General features: G+C 42.0%; 1 protein-coding gene across 2 annotated transcripts in view; it reads right to left on the reverse strand.

The window, feature by feature from the left end:
• LOC133364807 (probable acyl-CoA dehydrogenase 6) overlaps positions 1-23,103 on the reverse strand; it is a 77,192-nt gene that overhangs the window by 16,029 nt on the left and 38,060 nt on the right. For both annotated transcript variants that reach the window (XM_061585668.1, XM_061585669.1), the window contains exons 3-4: positions 9,684-9,813; positions 858-964 (exon numbers count right to left, since the gene is read on the reverse strand). In XM_061585668.1, coding sequence (XP_061441652.1) covers positions 858-964; positions 9,684-9,813 — 237 coding nt within the window. The remainder of the gene's footprint in view (positions 1-857; positions 965-9,683; positions 9,814-23,103) is intronic.

The raw sequence follows: 23,103 nt of genomic DNA on the forward strand, positions 1-23,103 counted from the left end.
AACAACAGCAACAATAAGGTGGTATCTTTTAGGTATCCTGGTCACAAGTTGTACAGGGCTTTGTACATTAGCTAATTGGCAGCCAGTACAATTCTTTCAGCAGCATCGTAACACGATGGCAATAGTCTGCACCAGTAAGTAGTCATGCTGCCACCTTTTGCACTAGCTGCAGCTTCCCGGCCAACCCCACATATTATTTGCATTGCGGCACCATGCAAAACCCTAGGCACTCCCCCCACCAGGCAAGAGCACATTAGCAAACCTTTTCTAAAAACAGCACACAACAATGTACTATAAATGCCTAGAATAATCCACAACGCTGGTAAGGAACCCTCTTCAGTGCAAGCACAAAAAGTCCATCTGTTGGAAATCCCTGACATACCCCAGGGACCTGATTTCATGTGGCCCTCAGCCTAATTTCAAAAGCCCTTTGCAAGCTACTAGTTTGCAGCTCTGGCAAGAGAGATTGGTCCTCCCCACTCCAACCAGCTGGACAGATAGGAAGAGGGAGGTGAAAATGGTGCTCCCACCCACTTTAGGCTCTGGCCCTGCCTGCAGCCCTCAAAAGATTACCCTTTTGAGGGAATGTTGCTCTTGATAGAAAAAAGTGTGCGCATCCATGCCATATGGTGTAGAAACAAGTAGCTCAATCTCCTGCATGTTAATGAAACTGATCATGTGCAAAACATTTACTGGGTGATTGTGGGCCAGTCACCATCTCTCAGTCTAACGTACCTTCTAGAGTTGTTCCAAAAATAAGAGTGTGTGTGTATGAGTGGGGTCAAGTGTGCTACCTTGAGGAAAATTAAGATATAGAAACATAATAAACTGAATAATAAATTCTACAATTTACTTACTTGAAACATCTGAGCCTGCCCCAGGTTCACTGACTCCTAAGCAAGCCACAACATCTCCAGCTATACTTGGAGCAAGGAATTCTCTTTTCAGCTCATCGGATCCAAATCTGCAATGTGAAATATTAAATACATTTTCTTTTCTATGCTTCCTGAATGCAAATTGCACTAATTCTTCTCCCTGCCCTTCCTCCCTGAAAGGGGGAGGTTAATACTTTGATATGTTTAGGTCGTTTCAAAACACACACACAAAAGAGACACATGCCATACAAATGTCTACTTCTTCCAGGAGGGGGAAAGCAAAACATCACAGACAAACAATGTTTATAATGTGGCTGCCAAGCAAGTAAGGCAAGGACATCAAAGGGACACCTCTTCTAAGGAAGGAGACCCACTCCAAAGGGATTGTTTTTGCAGTCCCCAGGAAGTAGCCAAAAAGAAAAAAACAAAATACCACCACCACCACACACCCCATGGTATTGAAATCCTGGCATGCCAGCCTCCATGACTGGTGTGATGTCTTCAGTGCGAGTCACAAGTTGTCTCGGCCTGTTCTAATGTATACTTGGTGCTTTGTCTCGGGCATGAGAATTTTATTTCTTCGAAGAATTAGTGACTATCCACGATTTTTACAGCACTGGGAGGAAACCTATTTTCCCCTCAGGTATTTCCAGGGAGAAATTTTGGGAAAGCTTTATTGCTATTCCCACAGACCTCTCTCTAGCTTCATCTGTACTATACAGTTCAAGCAGTATCACACCCCCTTAAAAAGTCATGGCTTCCTCCAAAGAATCCTGGAAACTGTAAATTGTTAAGGGTGCTGAGAGTTCCCCTCAAAGTGCTACAATTCCAGGAGTTCCCTGGGAAGAGGGATGGATTGTTGAAGCACTCTGAGAATTGTAGTTTTGTGAGGGGAACAGGGAACTCCTAACAACTCTCAGCAACTTTATACAGTTCCCAGGATTCTTTGGGGGAAGCCACAACTGTTTAAAGTGGTATGATACTGCTTGAAATGTATAGTGCAGCTGAGGCCTCTCTGAGTTCATGCAACCAAACTAATTCATTAGTAGAACATTTCACCCAGACTATCCCATTCACCAGAGGTACTCGGAATTTTTATCAAGACTACACCCCGGAAATCATTGGCCCTGGATTAATCCCACATACTTCAGCATCACCCAGATGACTTCTCTTATTTGCTCCGATTGCTGCATAGGAGACCCCAATAGTCACAATCTCCAGTAGCAGCCCATGTACAGGCAAACAAAGATACTATGATACATAGATAACATAATCAAAACCTATACTAATACCAAACATCCTCCAGGTCTCAAATAGCACCATCCATCCATGCACAAGAGGGACAGATAAACAGGTAGGTAGGTAGGTAGGTAGGTAGGTAGGAAGGAAGGAAGGAAGGAAGGAAGGAAGGAAGGAAGGAAGGAAGGAAGGAAGGAAGGAAGGAAGGAAGGAAGGAAGGAAGGAAACTTTGTTGGATAAGAGCCCCTAAGTGACGGTGGGGGGACCTGAGACAGCCCAATGAAGACTGAGTATACTGAGTGGATATGGAACATTGACTGACTGCTGAGGTGGAGAGAATTGAAAATTGGAGTGGTGGTGGAATGGAGTATCCTAGAAAAGGGCATGGTTGGTTGACTGGCTGAGGATTGGTGCAGGAGCATTCAGCACTGCATCTGCAGGTCTCACTGTACTTTTGTAAAGAGCCAATGGAAAAAAATATCCCTGCTCATACTTACCCTCAGCATCCTTAACCACATAAAAATGCTGCTGGCAGATACTCAGTGGGGAAGGGCATGGCAGTCCTTGCTCTAGTAGATATGAAGGTATATAATTGGCCTCTAGTATCAGAGAGTCCAGCAGGGATTATTAAAAGTGCATGGCTGACTCCTCCACTCACAAATACACATGCTTTCCTGATGTGTTGTTCTCAGAAAAACACATTCCAGCAAAGGAAAAAATAACCAAAGAAGGTATGAAGTGGGGCTGGTGAGGAGTGTGGCCTGGGAAGAGGAAGTGTTGCTGGGGAAAGGGTGTGGCCTGGGAAGAGTCCCAGAGCGGCCTGGAGGGCCGCATTTGGCCCCCAGATCTGAGGCGTCCCACTTCTGCCCTGTGTGCAAACAGCTGCTCACATATTGCAGATCCTTTGCCGATGATGCCAGGGGGGAGGCCAGCAGCACAATTTTGCTCCTGCCCTACATACCAACAAGGCGTGAATAGGACCAAAATTAACTCCAGAACAACATGGTGTAATTAAAAGTGATGTAATTCTGTTGAATGGAGTCCAGAAAGGGTGGGGGAGTCACAGAGGAATCTCAACACCATTACATTTACTGGACTCACTTCCTCTATCTAGGCACGTGTGTATCCCAGGAAAACGCTTCCTAAATTCCTCTCAGAGAGCAATCAGTTTGCTTTCTGACAGGTGGATTCTGGCTGCACTGCACAAAAACTTAACTACGTGCCTGCACTTCATTCTGATTTAATGGCATCTGATTTCAATTGTCTTAATATGGATGGGGGGGGGAGTGGGAGTGGTTAGCACTCCTCCTTTCACATCTCACAAGGGGGAAACAGGAGCCATGTGGAGCTTTGTGCCACTGAATTAATTAAATATAAAGTGAGGAAAGTTTCTAATTAGGACTGACACTTTATGACATACTGCCAGTGGAAAATGGTAGCTTCAAGTAGAAACAGCTGCAGGTGGGTTCTTTTATACTCCACATTTCATTAGCCACCCTACACCTGCCTCTTTTCAAGACCGCATTCTAACTTGTCTCATCATGTGACCCGCTTCAAAGTAGATGGCAGGTCTTCTGGGACAAGTGCTGCACTCAGCACGCGCACAAGTGGCACAGCAGTTCTTCTAACAACTAATAACCCAAGAGTGAACGGCGGCAATACTGAAAAGATTCAGTCTTGAAAGTCATGTGCTTAAGGACGGGTTAATATATCAATTACAGTTTCTCTGTTTCTCATTTTTCCAAACTTAAGTTCAGTTATCCAAATTTCCACTTTGATTTGCAATTTGTTTGTTTTTTAAAGTCCCCATGAAGATTAATCAGTATTCTCCTAATATATACATTTTTGCAAAGCAATTTCCCCTAATACAATACATTTTTGTAAGATATTTTTATCAATGCATGCATTGATATGCATATTTTACCTTAATATATACATTTCTTACACATTACAGGGCTGGAGAACCTCAATGCAAAATTTGGATTAGTGTGACTTTTGAAGGACGTGACTGTGTTTCACTTCATGCATTGTTTTGAAAGTGTTAATTAGGGAAGTTCACCTTTAAATGTGAGCTGAATCAAATTTTTACCTCATCCCTAAATATGCTACAATACTTTTAATTACCAGCTAAATCTCAAGTTTCTGGCACCTCTCTTAATAAAATCCCTGCCCCCATTGTGCCAATTTTTGCTTTTTTTGGAGATGCTTTGCTGATGTTTTGTTAGTGGGATTTGCTCAGGTTCTCAGTTTTCAGTTTTCAGCTTCCTCTTCTTGATCTATAGCAGGGTTAGCCAGACGTTGTTAGACTACAATTCCCATCATCCCTGACCATTGCCCATGCTGGCTGAAGCCAATGGGAGTTGTAGTACAAAACCATCTGGAGCTCTTGCACTATGCTTCTCAGATCCCCCTCTAGTTTCATCTCAATGGTCCAGGGGAACCAGAAAAGAAAAACAAACCATTCAGTGCAGAAACATGAAAATGAAAGTGTAACACATGAGGTAAGAAGGAATGCTCAACTGCTGAGCTAAGTTTGGTATAAAGATCCACAAAGCAGTTGGAATACTGAGCCCAGAAAGCTTTCTAGGGCTGAAATTTTGCATTTGTGACACTGTAACCTTTTCCCCACTTATATCACTTCCTGAAAGTTGTAAGCATTCCAATGAACAAGTGAGACCTGTAACAAAGTGTTTCAGTGTATCCTCCTAGCAGGATTGTTTAAGGTTCGCAGTAGCTAGCCGTGCCATCTGCCAGGATTGTATGTTTCAGCAGCCCAGTCTGCACTCACCTCACCCCAGTTTTCTGATTTGCTTTTCCAAGCAACGCTCAACATTCTGTGGTGGCTGCCAGGGTCAGTCCTCATTGGGCTGTTCCCCCACCCTTTTAGGACAAAGGTCACCAACCGTTTTGGGCCCGGGCAAAACTGTAGTGGAGAAACTAAGCACATACCACAACTGATTCTACTGGCTACAATTGAATGTTTCTTTTGAGTTTAATTTCAGAAGAGAGAAGGGATCCTGTGGACATCAGGGAAGGCCTGCGCTGCACACGTGTACACCACGCTTTAGGGCAAGGGTAGGGAATCTGATCTCGACAGTGGGCCAGATCTTTAACTCCCCTGCCTCTTGTGGGTCAAATTTGAGAGGTGGGTGGGATTGTCCACTTGCCAGTGATGTCTGGTGATGATCGTTGAGATTTCGAAGCACCACACAGGATTTGCATGGTGCTTTGAAGTGCTGCTGATCAACAGGCTTGCAGTCATTGACTACCAGGTGGTGGGTGGTGACTTCAAGCCTGCTTTCTGCAGGGATCCGCAAACCTCAGTAGAACAGCCTATCCAGCTGCATCTCCACCTGCTCCACACCTGACATCACTTATGGGGGCAGATGGGCATAGTTCGGGGGAGACAGCTTCATAGGCCAAACTGGGACTTGTGATGGGCCAAATCTGGCACATGGGCCAGAAGTTCCCCACCCAATTTAGGATATATATGTACCATTGGAGCCCTGTTTTGGTTCCATTTCTCTTGCTACTGGAGTTTGTTATTAGAGGAAAAGCTAAGTGGTTTGCTTGACCTTCTGCATTCCTTTGGAAAAGAAATACTAGGATAAGTGACTTATGGTAAGTACTTGATGACAATGGGGGCCCCAGTATATGAGTTCATCATAAAATCTCATGTTGCTCTGCTGCCAACAGAGCCTGAAATTTCTGCTGCCAAGATCTAACCCCCATTGAATTCACTCCTCCAGAAACGTGTCCCTTTCCCTCCTTCCCCCATCTCAGTGAATGCAGTGTAGTCAGCCATTTCTGTGAGACATTTGTGCAGCTTGTAAATTGACGTGATTAGGATCCTAGAGGCTGTCTTTGCCACACTGTTGAAAAAACATTGCAAATGTAAGTCAAAAAACACTGTGGGGGAATGAAACCATGCTCCAGCTATTTATTGATTCGCTTAAAACCACAGGGAAGAATTAAATAGAACAAAAGCCTGTTCTGGAGACTGCCTGCCACAGCCTTATTGCATAAAGCTGCCATTTTATTCTCTGAAGTACAATAAAAAGGGCCACAGTTCTGGAGGAAGCAATTGAAATGTGGAACTATGGCACCTGCATGCTGGCGGTAGGTTCACGCCACACATATTTAAAGGGGAAGAGAAAATGCTCTTTGGAACTTTTTCTCAAAAGGAAGCCTTCATATTGAACAAAGAATATTCATATTTACAGCTTGTCCAGATACACTGAAGCATGCTGGTGTTAATTCAGAAGGGCACAGAGGTGAGGAGAGAGACAAAATGTCTTTTTATATTTACCTCTCAGTCTATTACATTATAGACAACAGCTCTTTGCTTCCCCTGGCAGCAGTGGATGATGGTATTATTATTAAAATTTATATCCCACTCCTCCTCCCTTATTAGGAAAGGGATCTAAAACAAAACTGCCAATACTGTAATGCCTTTATACAGATCTATCGTGCAACCGCGGCTGGAGTACTGTGCACAGTACTGGGTGTTGCATTTCAAAAGAAGGTATTTTGGAGCTGGAAAAGGTGTATGCATGATGTGGAGAAAGTAGATGGAAAGAAGTTTTTCTTCTTCTCTCGTAACACTTGAACTCAGGGTCATCCAACAGAGCTGAATGTTAGAAGATACAGGAGAGACACAAGAAAGTGCTTCTCTACATAGCTCACTTGAACAATGGAATTTGCACCCACAAGATGTGGTGATGTCCACTAACTTGGACAACTTTAAAGGGGGACTAGACAAATTCATGGTGGGTATTAAAGACGACTAATTATGATACTATCTCTCTCTCTCCCTCTCTTTATTTATTTATTATTAGATTTATATCCTGCTTCCTCCCAGTAGTAGCCTAGAGTGGTATATAGTGTATACTACCACCATGATCTGAATACCACAGTGCAGTGATATGGATGGAATGTTGGACTATGATCTGGGAGACTAGGGTTCAAATCCCCAATCAGCCATGAAGCTTGCTGGGTGACCTTGGGCCAGACACCGTCTCTCAGCCTAACCTACCTCACAGGGTTGTTGTGAGGATAAAATAGAGAGGGGAGAACCATGTACACCACTTGAAGCTCCTTAGAGGCAAGGTGGTATATAAACATAACCAACACCACCACAAGCTCCTGGGGTACAAAAACAGGAGGTGGCCATTGCCCTCACGTTCCAATAGGCATCTGGTTAGCCACTGTGGAAAACCAGATGCTGGACTAGGTGGACCTTTGGACTGATCTAGCAGGGCTCTCGTTATGTTCATGCTTTCGCAACAGCTTCTTATATAAACATGATTCTAAAGTAGATGCTAAAATCCCTTTGAGATTTTCTTTTGTGGTCTTTTCGACTTTGGTGGCTGGATGTTAAATGGTTGATGCCCCCATATGATTCTCTCATCTTGAATCACTTCCGTTCATCTTTTTGAAATTGACTTGGTTGGTGATAATACCTGCTGAGAGTTTCTTTTTATTTTTTTCACCTTGAGGCTCATCGCATCAGCAGTAGTAATGGTACTGCCAGTGAAGAAGACACAGAACATGACTTCTATTTAACAGCCAATAATATCCACAGAAGAAAACTGGTAGTTTGGATAAACTAGAATGATTACTGAAATTTGGGGGGGGGGGGTGAGGGACGGTGATTTGAGCTAATGGGCAGACTCAGCTACATAGTCCAATTTCTAGTTATGGATTTTTCTGTTACCTTACCTTCTAATTTGCAAAGTGGTCTATGATCTTTATTTCATTTGCCTTCATTTGCTAAGTAGGTCAGCGCAGTCCCCATATTCCAGATGGAAAACTGAAGAACAGTGCACAAATTGCCCCACACCAGGTCACAGGGGCTGCTAGAGGAGGAACTCACTACACAATGACCATCAGTCAGGCAGTGAGTGAGCCTGACACTGTGACTGCATGAGGGAAACTTGCTTCTGAGATGCTGCTTGGCTAATGCAATATGTTTTCCAGGTACAAAGAGGGCTGACAGTCTAGAGTCTCCTTAGATCTGGCCACATCACAACATGGATAAGAAAGCACTTTTCCATCCCATACTATGCACTGCAGCTAGAGACTGATTGGATGCCTTGCAATCTATCAAGGGGTGATGATGATAATAATGGGCTTTTTTTGTTTAGAATTTTTATTTTTATTTAGTGTTCAAATATGTACTTAAGGCCTTCACACAGACAATCTCAAAAATCCTTGCTACAACCCTGTGAAGTATGCCAGCAATATGACTGCCCTTGTGTCAAAATAATAGCACCCTGTCTGTAGTTACTAGCAAACAAGTTAAACCAGGAACTTCCAGTTCAGTAAAGATCTCCTTTGCTGGATCTGTGAGGCCTTTTCAGTGCTGGCTCCCTGTTTATGGAATGCCCTCCCCAATATGGTGCATCTGTCTCCATCACTACTGACTTTCAGAAGGAAGTTGAAAACATTCCTGTTTGCCCAGGTTTTTGATGGCTGAGGGGGACTGTTCCTGGCAACCTAGAGATCACAGGATGGAAGAATGTTTTTAAACTGCAACTGTGCTTCAGAATATTTTAAAACTGTTTTTAGAATGCCTTTCTTGTTGTGGCTGTTAAATTGTTTTGTTATGTTTGCCGCCTTGGGCTCTTCAGGAGGAAGGGTGGGATATACATTTAATAATGATTGTAATGATGATAATAAATACTATGTAAAAATGTAAACATTTATTATTATTATTATTATTATTATTACAATGTAAAAATATAAACATGCCAAGGGAGTCTCTTGTCAAAATACACCCTATTTTATTTACTGAAAGCATTTCTTATACCACCCTTCATTAATTGATCCCAGGACAATTCACAGTAATTAAAACCACAGAATACAGCATGTAACAATTCCTCTGACAATAATATAGCATTTCAGTAAAATCTATTACAGTGACTATTCTTGTTTTTGCTTTGTAGTATTTATGTCCTCAAGTGAAACACATGTAACATTTAAATGAGTGTGCAGACCCAACCATTTTTGCCTTCCTTCATTCCTCACAGACCCAGATTTAAAGCTGTTGCTATCTTTCTGCCCCAAGGATTCTGAAAATCTCACTGCCCCTTGAAGAACAAACCCCTTAAAACAGGGTTTCCCAAACCTCTGTGTTCACTAATCCTTTGATGACCTTACTACGTTGTCAGCCCCAACCCTAATTCTTAGAAATGTAAAGGAAATAAAGTCAAGAAATATCAATATATAATCAACATAAATCACCATTACTAGCATCGTAAAATGTAAAGAACAAGGGCTGTTGCATTGTGGAATCTTCTTATTAAATACAGAGATTCCTCATTGGCAAGGGAGGTGCATTCTATATATGCCCCTGTCCTTTCTTTCTGAGGCTCATGGTCCAAATTAAAAATTTTTTTGTACAATACCTCTTTCCCAACCCCAGGCCCTTTTCTCTCCCCTTTCAACTTCTAGGTTTTTTTTTACTCCCTGCACAGTCCCATTAACCCTTGGGAGTCACTATCGACCACTTTGGGAACCCCCCCTTTAAAGAGAAAGAGCTAGGAAGGTGTGTTTTTTTTAAAGTACCTTGCAAGGGCAGGTGTAGCCATGTCAGCCTGCACTCCAATTGCCATGGGAACACCTCCACAGTGAATATTTCCAAGTTCTTCAGCCACTGCAATGCTGTATGAGAAGTCCAGACCCAGACCGCCATATTCTGTTCATGAGAAATTGAATTATCTTTAGAATTACAAAATGATATTCAATCCCTTGCTATATCCTATAATGCAGCCTTTCACTTGGTGGCCGCCAGGTATTTTGGACTCCAACTCCCATCAGCCCGTCAGCATGGCCAAGGGTTGGGGACAATGTGAATTGTAGTTCCAAACATCTAGAGTACACCATGGCAGGGAAGTCTGCTGTAGTGTAATACTAAGCTCCATGTGTTAATGGTATGAATACTCTGAAATACTGTCAAGTTTTTGTCCAAACTGTTAAGAAGGTGTCCCCCTTGGATTCCACTGCCCCACTGACATAGAGCCACCAGCCGCCACTGCTAGGCCCTTCTTTAGATATCACGGTAAGCCAACCTATGGCTTACTGGGAGTCTGCAAATATGTCATCCCAAGCCAGCTCGATGGTTACGCTCTCTTCTGGTTAACCACAATTTGTAACCACTGTTGCTTGATTAGACAACATCTTTGCCTTCTGCCATTCCTTGCTCTCACCTGCACAGGAGCCAGGTCTGACGAAGCCCACTAAGCCAATGCTTATGCAGAGCTTGGAAAAGTTACTTTTTTGAACTCCAACTCCCATCAGCCCCAGCCAGCATGGCTACTGGATTGGGCTGATGGGAGTTATAGTTCAAAAAAGTAACTTTTCCAAGCTCTGCGAGAGAAAATACACTGTAGCATTCTGGCTTTGTCTCTTTTAAATGAGAGCCCCAAAGGATCCCAGCTGGGATAGCTCCATTGCAGTACCACCCCCAGCTCTCAAGCAATGCCCTGCTAGAGGACCACCTGTTTTTCCTTTCTGCTTAATATCTGACTTGTGATTAAGAAAGATGTAGCCATTGGTAGAAAATGGGTGGTAATCAATGCTAGTCACCCATTGAAGTTAATAAACACGATTGACTTAGGTTCATTAATTTCAGTGGGTCTACTCTGAGAAGGACTTAGTGGAATACAACCCAATGTCTCCTAAATACTCTTCTTAAAGAGTATTCCTTCTCTCTATATATCAGAAATGATACTCCTAATTCCTGTTTACTTGTCTGAAATGATGTATGTACAGCCTAAAAGGAATTTTAACAACTGACATTAAGCAAAACTCACAAAACCCTCATATTCTGCCGCAAATGGCATTTGTTCAGTTATTTTTTTTATTTTATTTATTTATTAAATTTATATCCCACCCTTCTTCCCAGGAGCCCATGGCGGCAAACAAAAACACAAAAAGCACTCTAAAACATCTTAAAAACAAAAAACCTTAAAACTTATTAAAGCAAAACTTAACATCTTTAAAACATATTTAAAAAATAGCTTTTAAAACATCTTAAAATGCAATTCCAACCCAGATGCAGACTGGGATAAGTTATGGAAATATACCACAAGTCATGGGCTAAGATTTATCCAGCTGTCTTCATAGCTTACTGTTCAGTGAGGGTTGCTTTGCCGATGGTAAATAGCGTGGCTTTACATTGATTTCTGCATATTTCTAAATAGGCCTTATTTCATTTGTCTGAGCTGAAACAATTCAGATTCTTGATTGCGTCACTGGGGCAGAGTTCACCTCTCTGGGAGGTTCATCAGAAGAGAGGCTAGGTGAGACCCAATGACTTCATCAGGGCAATATATAGAGTACATACTCGCTCCACTTCCCCACACACATACAGTGCAGGTGCCATATACAAGGCACTTACTTACTGAACTCCAGTTTACTTGTGCTGTTTCAAAGCTCAGACTCTGGAAAAGTGCCCCCCCCCCAAAATGCAAAACTGCATCAAATCTGGCACCTACATTCAAAAAGATGCAGCCCTCCTGTTCTATTCAAAGTAGACCCATTTAAATTCATCAGCCTAACTTAGCCATGTCCATTAATTTCAATGGGTCTACTATGAATATAATGAGCATTCGATACAACCCCTAAATTTAGCCACTGGGCTCCACAGAGTGTGGAATTAACTGGCTTGGATCTAGGCTCAGAAGAATTCCTCTTAGGGGACACTCCTGCCAATGGACCGGGGTGGGGAGGAAAGCAACATTTGCCAATTCTCCTTTCCCCTTGTGCTTTCCAAAAATGTGCTCCAGAGAACTGGGGAACCCCCTGAAACACGGGGGCTGCAGGGGGAGGGAGGAATCAGTGCCTTCTCCTTCCTTTCTGCAAAAGCCTTCCATGGATAAAAGAAGCCCTTCTGTTAGCAGACGGCAAAGCTTGGATCTAACTCTTGGAAGAAATGACGTAAAAGGATTAAGATTCATTTCTTTAATTATGTAATTGACGGCAGGGAGTTAATTTGGTCTGTTTCATATTCTTCTCCATATTTTAAAATACATTTTATTTTCCTCCACTGCAACTTTGCTCCTGTTCTCCCTCCCTATCATAAAGCAATAGCATTTTATGAATTTCTGCTGCCTCTTTTCCGCACATCATATTCCAAAAAAAAACAACCACGCATCTTTGAATGATCAGAGTCTAAGAAAAACTTCAGAGTTCAATGTATTCCCTCGGGGCGCCTGTATCAGTTGCTCCAGGCAGCAGAGACATAGCCTTGACTCAAAAGGGAACAAGATGTAAAAAAGTTAGCTCAGTTGTGTTTGGATCAGCATACGCTTAGTAAAAAAAATAAAAATAAATATTCCGGGACTTCAATACTCAACAATGTTAAAGAGAGACAGATATACATGGGGGGAGGGGGGGGCAGAAATCCAGCAGAATCAAGTTTAGACATTTATTTTATTTCAAAAAGCTTTAACCCCTTATTCCATTTTAAGTTAACGTTTTCAAAACAAGCCTGCCATAAAACACAGTTAAAATATCAAATAGAAATCTAAATCTAAACAACAACAACACTATTTCACCCTTCCTCCCAAAGAGTTCCACACCCCACTCCCCAAAAAACCTTGCAGCAAGTCGCGGGTTGGAGGAAGTCCAGTCAGAGAGCCAGAACATGGGAGGGAAAAGGATAAGTACACAAGAAGAATCTGCTGGATCAGGCCAATGGCCCATCTAACCCAGCATCCTGTACTCAGTGGCCAACCAGATGCTTATTATTATTAGAATTTGTTACCCACCCTTCACCCAAAGGTCCCATGGTGAGTTACAGCAATTTTAAAACACATAATTAAAAACAGTTGAAAACAACCTAAACATGGGGATATGGGAAGCCCACAAGAAGGCCCCTGAGCACAAGAGCCCTCTCCCCTCCTGCGGTTTCCAGCAAATGGTATTGAGAAGCATATTGCCTCCAACCATGGAGGAAGAGCACAGTCAATGCAGCCAGTAACCATGCAGAGCCTTGTCTTCCATGAATTTGTCTAATCCTCTTTTGAAGCCACCCACGTTGGTGGCCATCACCAGATTCCATTGTCTGAAATTCTGTACACAGAAATGGAAGTGAGAGGAAGCCATCTGTAGTCAGTGAGTTTTGGTTGGATGCTTGTGCCCCATCCCTGACACAGAGAGACACATGGGGTGATCTTTGCCAAAATTAGGCTCTGCCCCTGCCCACCACCACTGTTCAAGGAGGTCCTAACGGAGTACTCCCGAAGGAATATGGTCCTCAACCCCTGCTATATCTATACTGAGCTCAGTGGGACTTATTTCTGAGTAGAAATGGAGTGGATTGCACTTTCCTTTGGCTGATTCATGGGATGAACCCTATAGATTTCAAGACCAAAGAAACAGGAACTTATATTTGATATAAGTTATATCAATGTTATATATCCATGTTATTTTATCCAGGTGGAATGGTAGTCATCACAGGCTTCACACATTTTAAACTTGCTGAAGGAGATGGCTTCATTAATTTGGAAGTAGTATATTAGTAATGAAAAGGGGAGAGGGCAATGCAACACAGATGCAGTTATGGAGAAGTGGAATAAGAAACTGAATTGAAACTTTTTCAGCACATTGGAACCACCAACCCACAGCGCCTCCCATCTTGCTAGGATTCAGACTCAGTTTATTGGCCTCATCCAGCCCACCACCGAGTCCAGGCAGTGGTCCAGGGCTTGTACAGCCTCCCCCAGTTCAGATGTTACAGAGAAACAAAGCTGGGTATCATCAGTTTACTGCTGACACCTTGCCCCAAATCTCCTGATGACTGCTCCCAAGGGCTTCATATAGATGTTAAACAGCATGAGGGACAAGATGGTACTCCACAGCACAACTGCCAGGGGGCCGAAAGACAATCACCCAATGCTATTCTCTGAAAACAACCTTGGAGATAGGATCGGAATCACTGTAAAACAGTGCCACTCAGAAGCATCTCACCAAGTCAGCACAGAAGGATACCATGGTCAATGGTATCAAAAGCCGCTGAGAGATCAAGCAAGAGTAACAGGGTCGCACTCCCCCTGTCCCTCTCCTGATAAAGGTCATCCATCCCAGTAGGAGCCCAGGACAGCAAACAGCAGCACCAAAAACATTTTAAAACATCATAAAAACAGACTTTAAAATATATTAAAACAAAACATCTTTAAAAAAAGGTTTAAAAACATCTATTTTTAAAAAAGGTTTAAAAACATATTCCAACACAGATGCAGACTGGGATAAGGTCTCAAGTTAAAAGGCTTGTTGAAAGAGGAAGGTCTTCAGTAGGCGCCGAAAAGATAACAGAGATATTAGATCTAAATAACTATTTTAGCAATGCCTAGTGGGACTTTTGCCTTTTTTCATTTTCTTTGAGTAGCAGAACACTATGCCATGTAGCTTTTGAAGCTTGTCACAATTCTCAAAAAAGGTCTTTTGCTACAAATAGATTGGAGACATAGGCTGTCATTTAAGAACCACAAACATATTCCCTGTGGATGTATGGAGCCAGCTGAACAATTCTTTAGATTCTGGCTAATATATAAAGCACAGTGAGAAAGTTCCCACATTTCAGTTATCAGGTTATTTCCAGGAGTGCTTTGTAAATCTGATCTTAATGCCCACCTGTCTGCTATCAAAATACATTTTCCATGGTATACCCCTACATCCATTCCCCTTCCTTTCCTCTGCTGACTCCCCGGCCAACATGGCTGATAGTCACGGATGATGGGTGTTATAGTCAGGGCTGTGGAGTCGGAGTCGTGAGCAATTTTGGGTGGAGTTGGAGTCGGTAGAAATGTACCTACTCCTTCATAAATGGCAAATGTATATTAACTAGTAATAACAAATTTACTGTAGTAAAATGGCAGCACAAGGCATTTCATCACCACCACGTGAATCCAGAGCTTGGAAAAGTTACTTTTTTAAACTACAACTCCCATCAGCCCGAGGGATTGGGCTCGTGGGAGTTGTAGCTCAAAAAAGTAACTTTTCCAAGCTCTGGATTCACGTGGTGGTGATGAAATGCCTTGTGCTGCCATTTTACTACAGTAAATTTGTTATTACTAGTTAATATACATTTGCAATTTATGAAGGAGTCGGAGTCGGACAGTGGAAAAATAGAGGAGTCGGAGTTGAAGGTCTGGCGTACCGACTCCACAGCCCTGGTTGTAGTCCAGCAATATGTGGAAGGTCACAGGTTCTACCTCCCTGTTTTAGATAGTAAGCTTCTCAGGGCAGAGACCTGTCCACTTTGACGGCACTATATATACGGCACAAGACTAGAAACCAATCATGCTGCAAAAGACAAAAAAAATTAATTCTGTAATAGCAACATGTACATTTGACTAGAGCCGTATCTGTCACAGCTAATTACAACACAATTTATCACAGATCACACAGTAAAGCTAAGGAATGCATAATCGCTTTATTAAGAGGCTGAAAACCAATAAAGTAACATACTTGGATAAACTGACCGACCATGAAACACAATCTGTCAAGCCACAAGCAGTTTTAAAAACAAATACCCTGTTCTGTATTAATGAATATATAAAATACCAAATATGTTCATGCCAATCCTAATTGGCATCTATTCAGGCCACTGCCACTGATTTTAATTAACCTTTTTTCATTTTGACAAACCTCTTATCCCATGCTAATTTGAATTCATTTATTTTAGAAGGTCCTCTCCCCAACAGTTCTCCCAAATGCTGCTGGCTTTCTTGACTAAATGCACCATGAGGATTATACGTATTGCATTTTTGTCTCACCCTTCCTTCAAAGGGACATGATTCTCTCTCCATCCCAGCAACCCCCCCTGTATCCTCACCACAGGAGGTAAAAGTAGACCAGAAAGACTGGCCCAGGGCACCCAGTGAGCTTCAGGGCTGAGTAGGGATTCAAATGTGGGTCTCCCATCTCCTAGCCCAAAATTCTAGCCCAGCGCTGGAAACCTGTGGGGCTGTCTAGATGTTGTAGGATTCTAACTTCCTTCAGCCCCTGCCAGCATGGCCAAAGGTTGGGGGGTGATGGGAGTTGCATCCAACAACATCCAGGGGAGGAGGGGGCAGATTCCACATTTCTGCTCTAGCTACTACACAACATAGCCTCTGAAAAATGTTTGACAATTTATTTATCCACTGTGGGCACCTGTTTTATAAAAAGCAACCACCTTCTCCCTGATATTTTCTCACCACACGCCCATCCAGAAAAACCTTCATGGACAACATGGAAGATCTTATGAAAGAAAGTTTAACCAAAATAAAGTGTACCAGGGATGGGGAACTTATGGCCCTCTAGATGTTGTTGGACTCCAACTCTAATTATCCTCAGCCAGGATGGCCAATGGTCAAGGATCACGGGAATTGTCGTTCAGGAACATCTAGAGGACCAGAGGTCCCCATCCCTGGGGTTTAAACTCTGAAGGTATTTACCAGTCTGGAAAAATTTGCCCTGACAGCCAGTGAGCTGCTGATCTCAATTCCAGGTGTAAGTACTAGCTTATAAAGTCCTAAATAGCTTGGGACTCAAGTACCTAAAGGGGCTACTCCCCCAGTATCAACCATCTAGGGTCCTACTATCAGCAGGGGAGTTCCTGTTGGAGATCCACTTGAAGTTGGCCTGTGACAGTGCCTTACTGGTAGTGGTTCCGTTTGTGGAATGCCCTCCTAGGTGAGGTCCATCGGTCTTGATCATTACTACTTTTGCAAGACATTTTAAAACATTTCTGTTTACCAGGCATTTGAAGGCTGAAAGATACTAACCATGGCAACCTTGAAATTAGAACTGTGATGGTATATGATTGCTTTTACATGTTTTTAGATGTTCTAAATGTTTTGAAATGTTTTTGTTGGTTTTTAAATTGGTTTTAAATATGTTTTTAACTTTTTTTTTTATGTTAGCCATCCTGCTTCAAATCTGGTTAGGGTGTTGGACTATGACCTGGGAGAGAGGGTGTTGAATCGCCATGCAGTCGTGAAGCTCATTGAGTGACCGTGGGCCAATCGCTGCCCCTCAACCTAACCTCACAGGGTTGTTGAGAGGAAAACAAACAAACAAACAGAGATGTTTGACAGTATAAGCAATCAAGGGATAGGAGAAGCTAGGGGAAATGTGGGCATGAGAAATGAACTGGGGGACAGAGAATGCCCAGTCCAGCAACCTGCTCCCTCAGGAATATATTTACAATAAGCATCAGCCTTGCACAATCCCAATTTGGCTCCCAGCTGTTTCCCTCTAAAGGTATTCCCCCTATAGTAAGGTCTGTGGTGGGGTGGGGGGGGGGGGAAGGAGCGGAAAAAAGAAGGTAAGGGGAAAATATGGATTGGGGAAGAGAACAAGAACATCTGCTTTTTAAAAAGTCTTGGAAACCAGAATTTATGTGCAGGCGGGCCCCACTTTATGGCGCTTCGCTTTTTGGCGTTCCGCTAATGCAGCTTTGCGCAAATGCGGAAAGTCCCTGCTTTAAGGCGCTTGTTCCGCTTTTACGGCGGTTTTTCTTGTCACGCACCATTTTTACACAACGTGCACCATTATTGTCTATGGGTTCCGCCTTTCTGCGGCAGTCTGGAACGGAACCTGCCGTATAAGCGAGGCCCACCTGTATAACTACTTAGTTTTTTTAAAGGACTGAGCTTGTCAAGAAATAGAAAAGCAATTTTTTTTTTAGCAAGCTGCCTTAATTTTTAATCAATGCTTTCAAGGCTCTCTTATTCCATCCTTTTATCTTTGATTTCATCCTTTTATAACATATCCATTTATTTCATTTCTAAAACAATCTTTAAGAAGATCTTGGAAAGTGAAATACGTGATCTAAAATGCAGCTCTGCCCCCTCAATAACTGCGAGTTTAACTCCTGACATTAATAGCTTTTTCCACCATAAGCTAAATGACTTAAAACTGGACATTGGTCTTCTCTTCATTTGCTTAATGGCAGTGATGTCTGCTTCACATATATGCTGAGGGTGTCAGAGCTAGCGGTGATGGGATAGTAAGGGATCTGGGCATTGATGAAATGTCTGTGCAGCTAGTGTGGAAAATGGCAAATTGGACGTTGGAGTTCATTAAAACAGAACGTAAAGTAAAACAGACTACAAATATCATAGCACCTCTATACAAATCTATGGTGCAACCACACATGGAATACACAGTTTAGTCAGCATCCTATGTTGTGGTTGTGGGGGCTGTCACCTGAGGCTCTGCACGGATATCAACATGAGCGTTGTAACTTGTGCCACCTTGCCATGAGGAAAGGAGGTGAAATTTGATTTTGTTTGCATTTTCATGAGAGAGTACCTAATTTGCACGTCTGGAACCAAAGGTGAACCAAAACAGAGTTGTCCTTCAAAATTCACACTCTATGAATTTTGCAATGCAGCTCTCCAACCAAATACTATGTACAAAAATGCGTATTAGGGGGAAAGTACACATAAAACCTATATATCAGCAAAAATAACATACAAAAGTGTTAGCAAAAACCTCTTGTAAAAATGTGTGCATTAGTCAAAACTGCATGCAAAAACATGCTTAGGAGAAATTTTTAACTAAAATGCTGCCGAGTTTTCATGAGGATTTTTTTAAAAAAACCAACAGCTATGAATTGCTGCAGAGATGTGGAGAACTGAATTTCAGATAGGAAGAATGAGAAACTTACAAAAGCAAAATCAACAGATCTGTCCATTCCCTACTTGTCATGAGTTGCACTTGCTTGCAACTGAAATGTTCTGGGAAACATTTCTACAATAAATCTGCTGTTGCTTATCTAAGAAGGCATAGATGATTAATGGAAAACATATTGCTGTAATTACTTTCAAATCAAATTATATTAGGAATGACTAACAATCGTGGCACGAAGGCCATATTCATTAACAATTTAACCTACAAGTCCCAAGAAAGGTGTTTTTCTGCATGATCCTTGACCATTGGCCATCCTGGCTGAGGATAATTAGAGTTGGAGTCCAACAACATCTAGATCAGCCTTTCCCAACCAGTGTGCCTCCAGATGTTGTTGGACCACAACTCCCATCTTCTGACCATTGGCAAAGCTGGCTGAGGCTGATGGGAGTTGTGGTCCAACAACATCTGGAGGCACACTGTTTGGGAAAGGCTGATCTAGAGGGCTATAAGTTCCCCATCCCTGGTACAATTTATTTTGGTTAAACGTTCTTTCATAAGATCTTCCATGTTGCCCATGAAGGTTTTTCTGGATGGGTGTGTGGTGAGAAAATATCAGGGAGGTGGTTGCTTTTTATAAAACCGGTGCCCACAGTGGTGAGGAGGGTTGAGAGTGTCGAAGAAGTTATGCCATCTGGAGTCTAGACCAAGAGGCTAGACTTCTAGCAGGGGCACCCAAGGCGGAAGGGTCAAAACTGAGACACCAGACTAAGACGCATCCACACTTAGAGGAAGGCAATGGTAAACCACCTCTGAATACCTCTGAATACCTCTTACCACGAAAACATACAGAGTATCCAAAATGCAACATGAGAGAGTGCAGGAAGATGAGACCTCCAGGTCAGAAGGCACTCACTGAGCTACTGGGGAAGAACAAAGGACAAGTACGAGTAGCGCTGTGACTAATAACGCAGCTGGGTCAAAGCCGAAAGGAAGCCCAGAGGCTGATGCGCATAGATGCGAAAGGTGAGTCTGGAGTTGTACGACTTATACAATAGGAAGATGGAATGTGAGAAACATGAACCAGGGTAAGTTAAAATTGTCAAGCAAGAAACGGAATGTATCAACATTACAATACTTGACGTGAGTGAATTAAAATGGATGGGAATGGGACATTTCCAATCAGGCAACTACAAAATATTTTATGCAGGAAATGAGAAATTAAGAAGAAATGGGGTTGCTTTAACAGTGAGAAGTGATGTAACAAAAGCAATTAGGAGCTATAATGCAAGGTCTGAGTGAGTTATATCAATGAGATTAAATAACATAACCATCATCCAAGTCTATGCTCCAAAGGCAAATGTAGAAGAAGAGGAATTGGAGAGATTTTACGCAGAAGTATGGGAAGAAATTGATCACACACCAAAACAAGATGTGCTGATAATCATTGGGACTGGAATGCAAAAGTAGGGAACAGAGAAGAACTAGGAATTGTGGGAAAATGGGGCTTAGGAGACAGAAATGAAGCAGGAGAAAGTCTTATCGAATTCTGTGAAGCCAATAATTTGTTTCTTGCAAACACATCTTTTGAGCAACCAAAAAGATGACTGTACACATGGACATCACCAAATGGTCAATATAGGAATCAAATTGATTATATAATTGGAAGCAGAAGGTGGAGAAGTTCCATACTTTCTGGGATAGCAAGACCAGGAGAAGACTACTGTACAGATCATGAACTGGTAATATCAAAAATCAGAGTAAACCTAAAGAAGAACAACAGAGCAATCATAATGCCAAAATACAATTTAAATAACATCCCAGAAGAATATAAAGATCAAATAAGGAACAGATTGGAGGCTTTAAACTTAGATGACAGAGAACCAGAAGAACTATGGAGTGAAGTCAGAGACATCATCTGGGAAGAATGCAAAAAGACAATACCTCTAGTTAAAAAGAGAGAAAGACCTTAATGGATGACTGAAGAAACTCTTAAAATGGTTAAAGAGAGAAGGAAAGCAAAAGGAAAAGGAGATAGAAACTTGGTTAGAACCCTAAATGCAACAATTCAACCACTAGCATGTAGGGACAAAGACAACTATTACAATAGTTTTTCTATAGAAATGAAAGAGGACAACAAAAAAGGTAGAACAACAGCCCTATTCCAAAAGATTAGAGAAATGAAAGGGAAATTTAAACCAAGAATAGGGATGCTGAATAATCAACAGGGGAACATACTGACTGACTGAGATGAAATAAAAAGAAGATGGAATCTCTATAAAAGAGATGCAAGGATGGCAGATTCTCTCATAGAGGAACAGTATGATGAACAGCCAGAAATTTTAGAATGTGAGGTGAAAGCTGCTCTTAAAATACTTGGAAGAGACAAATCACCAGGAACAGATAGCATACCAATAGAGTTGCCACAAGCTACTGAGACTGAATCTGTCCAAATGTTGACAAAAATTTGTCAAGAAATATGGAAAACTAAACAATGGCCCACAGACTGGAAGCATTCCATATACATCCCAATTCCAAAGAAAGGGGATCCCAGAGAATGCAGTAATTATAGAACTATTGCCTTAGTATCCTATGCAAGTAAAGTAATGCTCAGGATTCTACAACAAAGGCTTTTACTATATATGAAGCAAGAAATGCCAGATGCCAAGCTGGATTTAGAAAGGGTAGAGGCACCAGAGATCATATCGCAAACAGATGTTGGATAATGGAACGGAGCAAGGAATTTCAGAAAAAAATCACCCTGTGCTTTATAGATTACAGTAAAGCCTTTGATAGCGTAGACCATGAAAAACTATGGAATGCTTTAAAAGAAATGTGGGTGCCACAACATCTGATTGTCCTGATGCGCAACCTATACTCTAGACAAGAGGCTACTGTAAGGACAGAATATGGAGAAACCAACTGGTTCCCCATCGGAAAGGGTGTGAGACGGGTGTATTTTATCACCCCAATTTTTTAATCTATATGCAGAACATATCATACGAAAAGCAGAATTAGACCAAGATGAAGGAGGTGTGAAAATTGGAGGGAGAAATATCAATAATTTAAGATATGCAGACGATACCATACTACTAGCAGAAACCAGTAATGATTTGAAAAGAATGCTGATGAAAGTTAAAGAGGAAAGCACAAAAGCAAGACTACAGCTGATCATCAAGAAGACTCAAGTAATGACAACAGAAGATTGATGTAACTTTAAAGCTGACAACGAGGACATTGAACTTGTCAAGGATTAGCAATACCTTGGCAGAGTCATTAACCAAAATGGAGACAATAGTCAAAAAATCAGAAGGGGGCTAGGAATGAGGAGTGCAGCTATGAGAGAACTAGAAAAAGTCCTCAAATGCAAAGATGTATCACTGAACACTAAAGTCAGGATTATTCAGACCATAGTATTCCCAATCTCTATGTATGGATGTGAAAGCTGGACAGTGAAAAAGGCAGATAAGAGAAAAATCAATTCATTTGAAATGTGGTGTTGGAGGAGAGCTTTGCAGATACCATGAACTGCGAAAAAGACAAATAATTGGGTGTTAGAACAAATTAAAGCAGAACTATCAATGGAAGCTAAAATGATGAAACTGAGATTATCATACTTTGGACACATAATGAGAAGACAAGATTTACTAGAAAAGACAATAAATGCTGGGAAAAACAGAAGGGAATAGAAAAAGAGGAAGGCCAAACAAGAGATGGACTGATTCCGTAAAGGAAGCCACATACCTGAACTTACAAGATCCGAATAGGGTGGTTCATGACAGATGTTCTTGGAGGTCGCTGATTCATAGGGTCGCCATAAGTCATAGTCGACTTGGAGGCACATAACAACAACAACGATTAAAAAATATGAACCTTGTGTCTTTTGCTTTAAATAGCTGATGGAGAGTTAACAGGGGGGAAGTGGGAACAATATTTCACAATTAACTGTGAAGACTGAGCTGCAATGGTGTGCCATTCTAAGCATTACACAAAGCTTATAGGGGTTCTTCCTGCTACCCCTTCAAATTAAGGTAATATTAGAACCATGGACAGAAGCAGCCATTAAAGTTTAAGAGGAAGCAGGCGGAGGCATCTTCTCTCATCCCTGGCCAAACCATTTTCCCCCTCATCTGCCAAATTTCTATTGAAGCTTCTAGATTAGAGATGCTATTGGACTCCCATGAACCACAGATAGCATGGCCTGTAGGAGTGCAGCAACATGTGGCAAGTCACAGGTTCCCCACCCCTGATGGAAGGCCACACAGTCCCATCTCCTAAGTGGCTGTAGTGCCAGCCTCTCACTCCTGCTAACAATTCCTCCATCTCCATCCATCCTCAGCTTTAGCTGGGGCTGAGCTGGGAA

This window comes from Rhineura floridana, chromosome 10 (genome assembly GCF_030035675.1).
Source record: "Rhineura floridana isolate rRhiFlo1 chromosome 10, rRhiFlo1.hap2, whole genome shotgun sequence".
In the NCBI taxonomy this organism is placed as follows: Eukaryota; Metazoa; Chordata; class Lepidosauria; order Squamata; family Rhineuridae; genus Rhineura; species Rhineura floridana.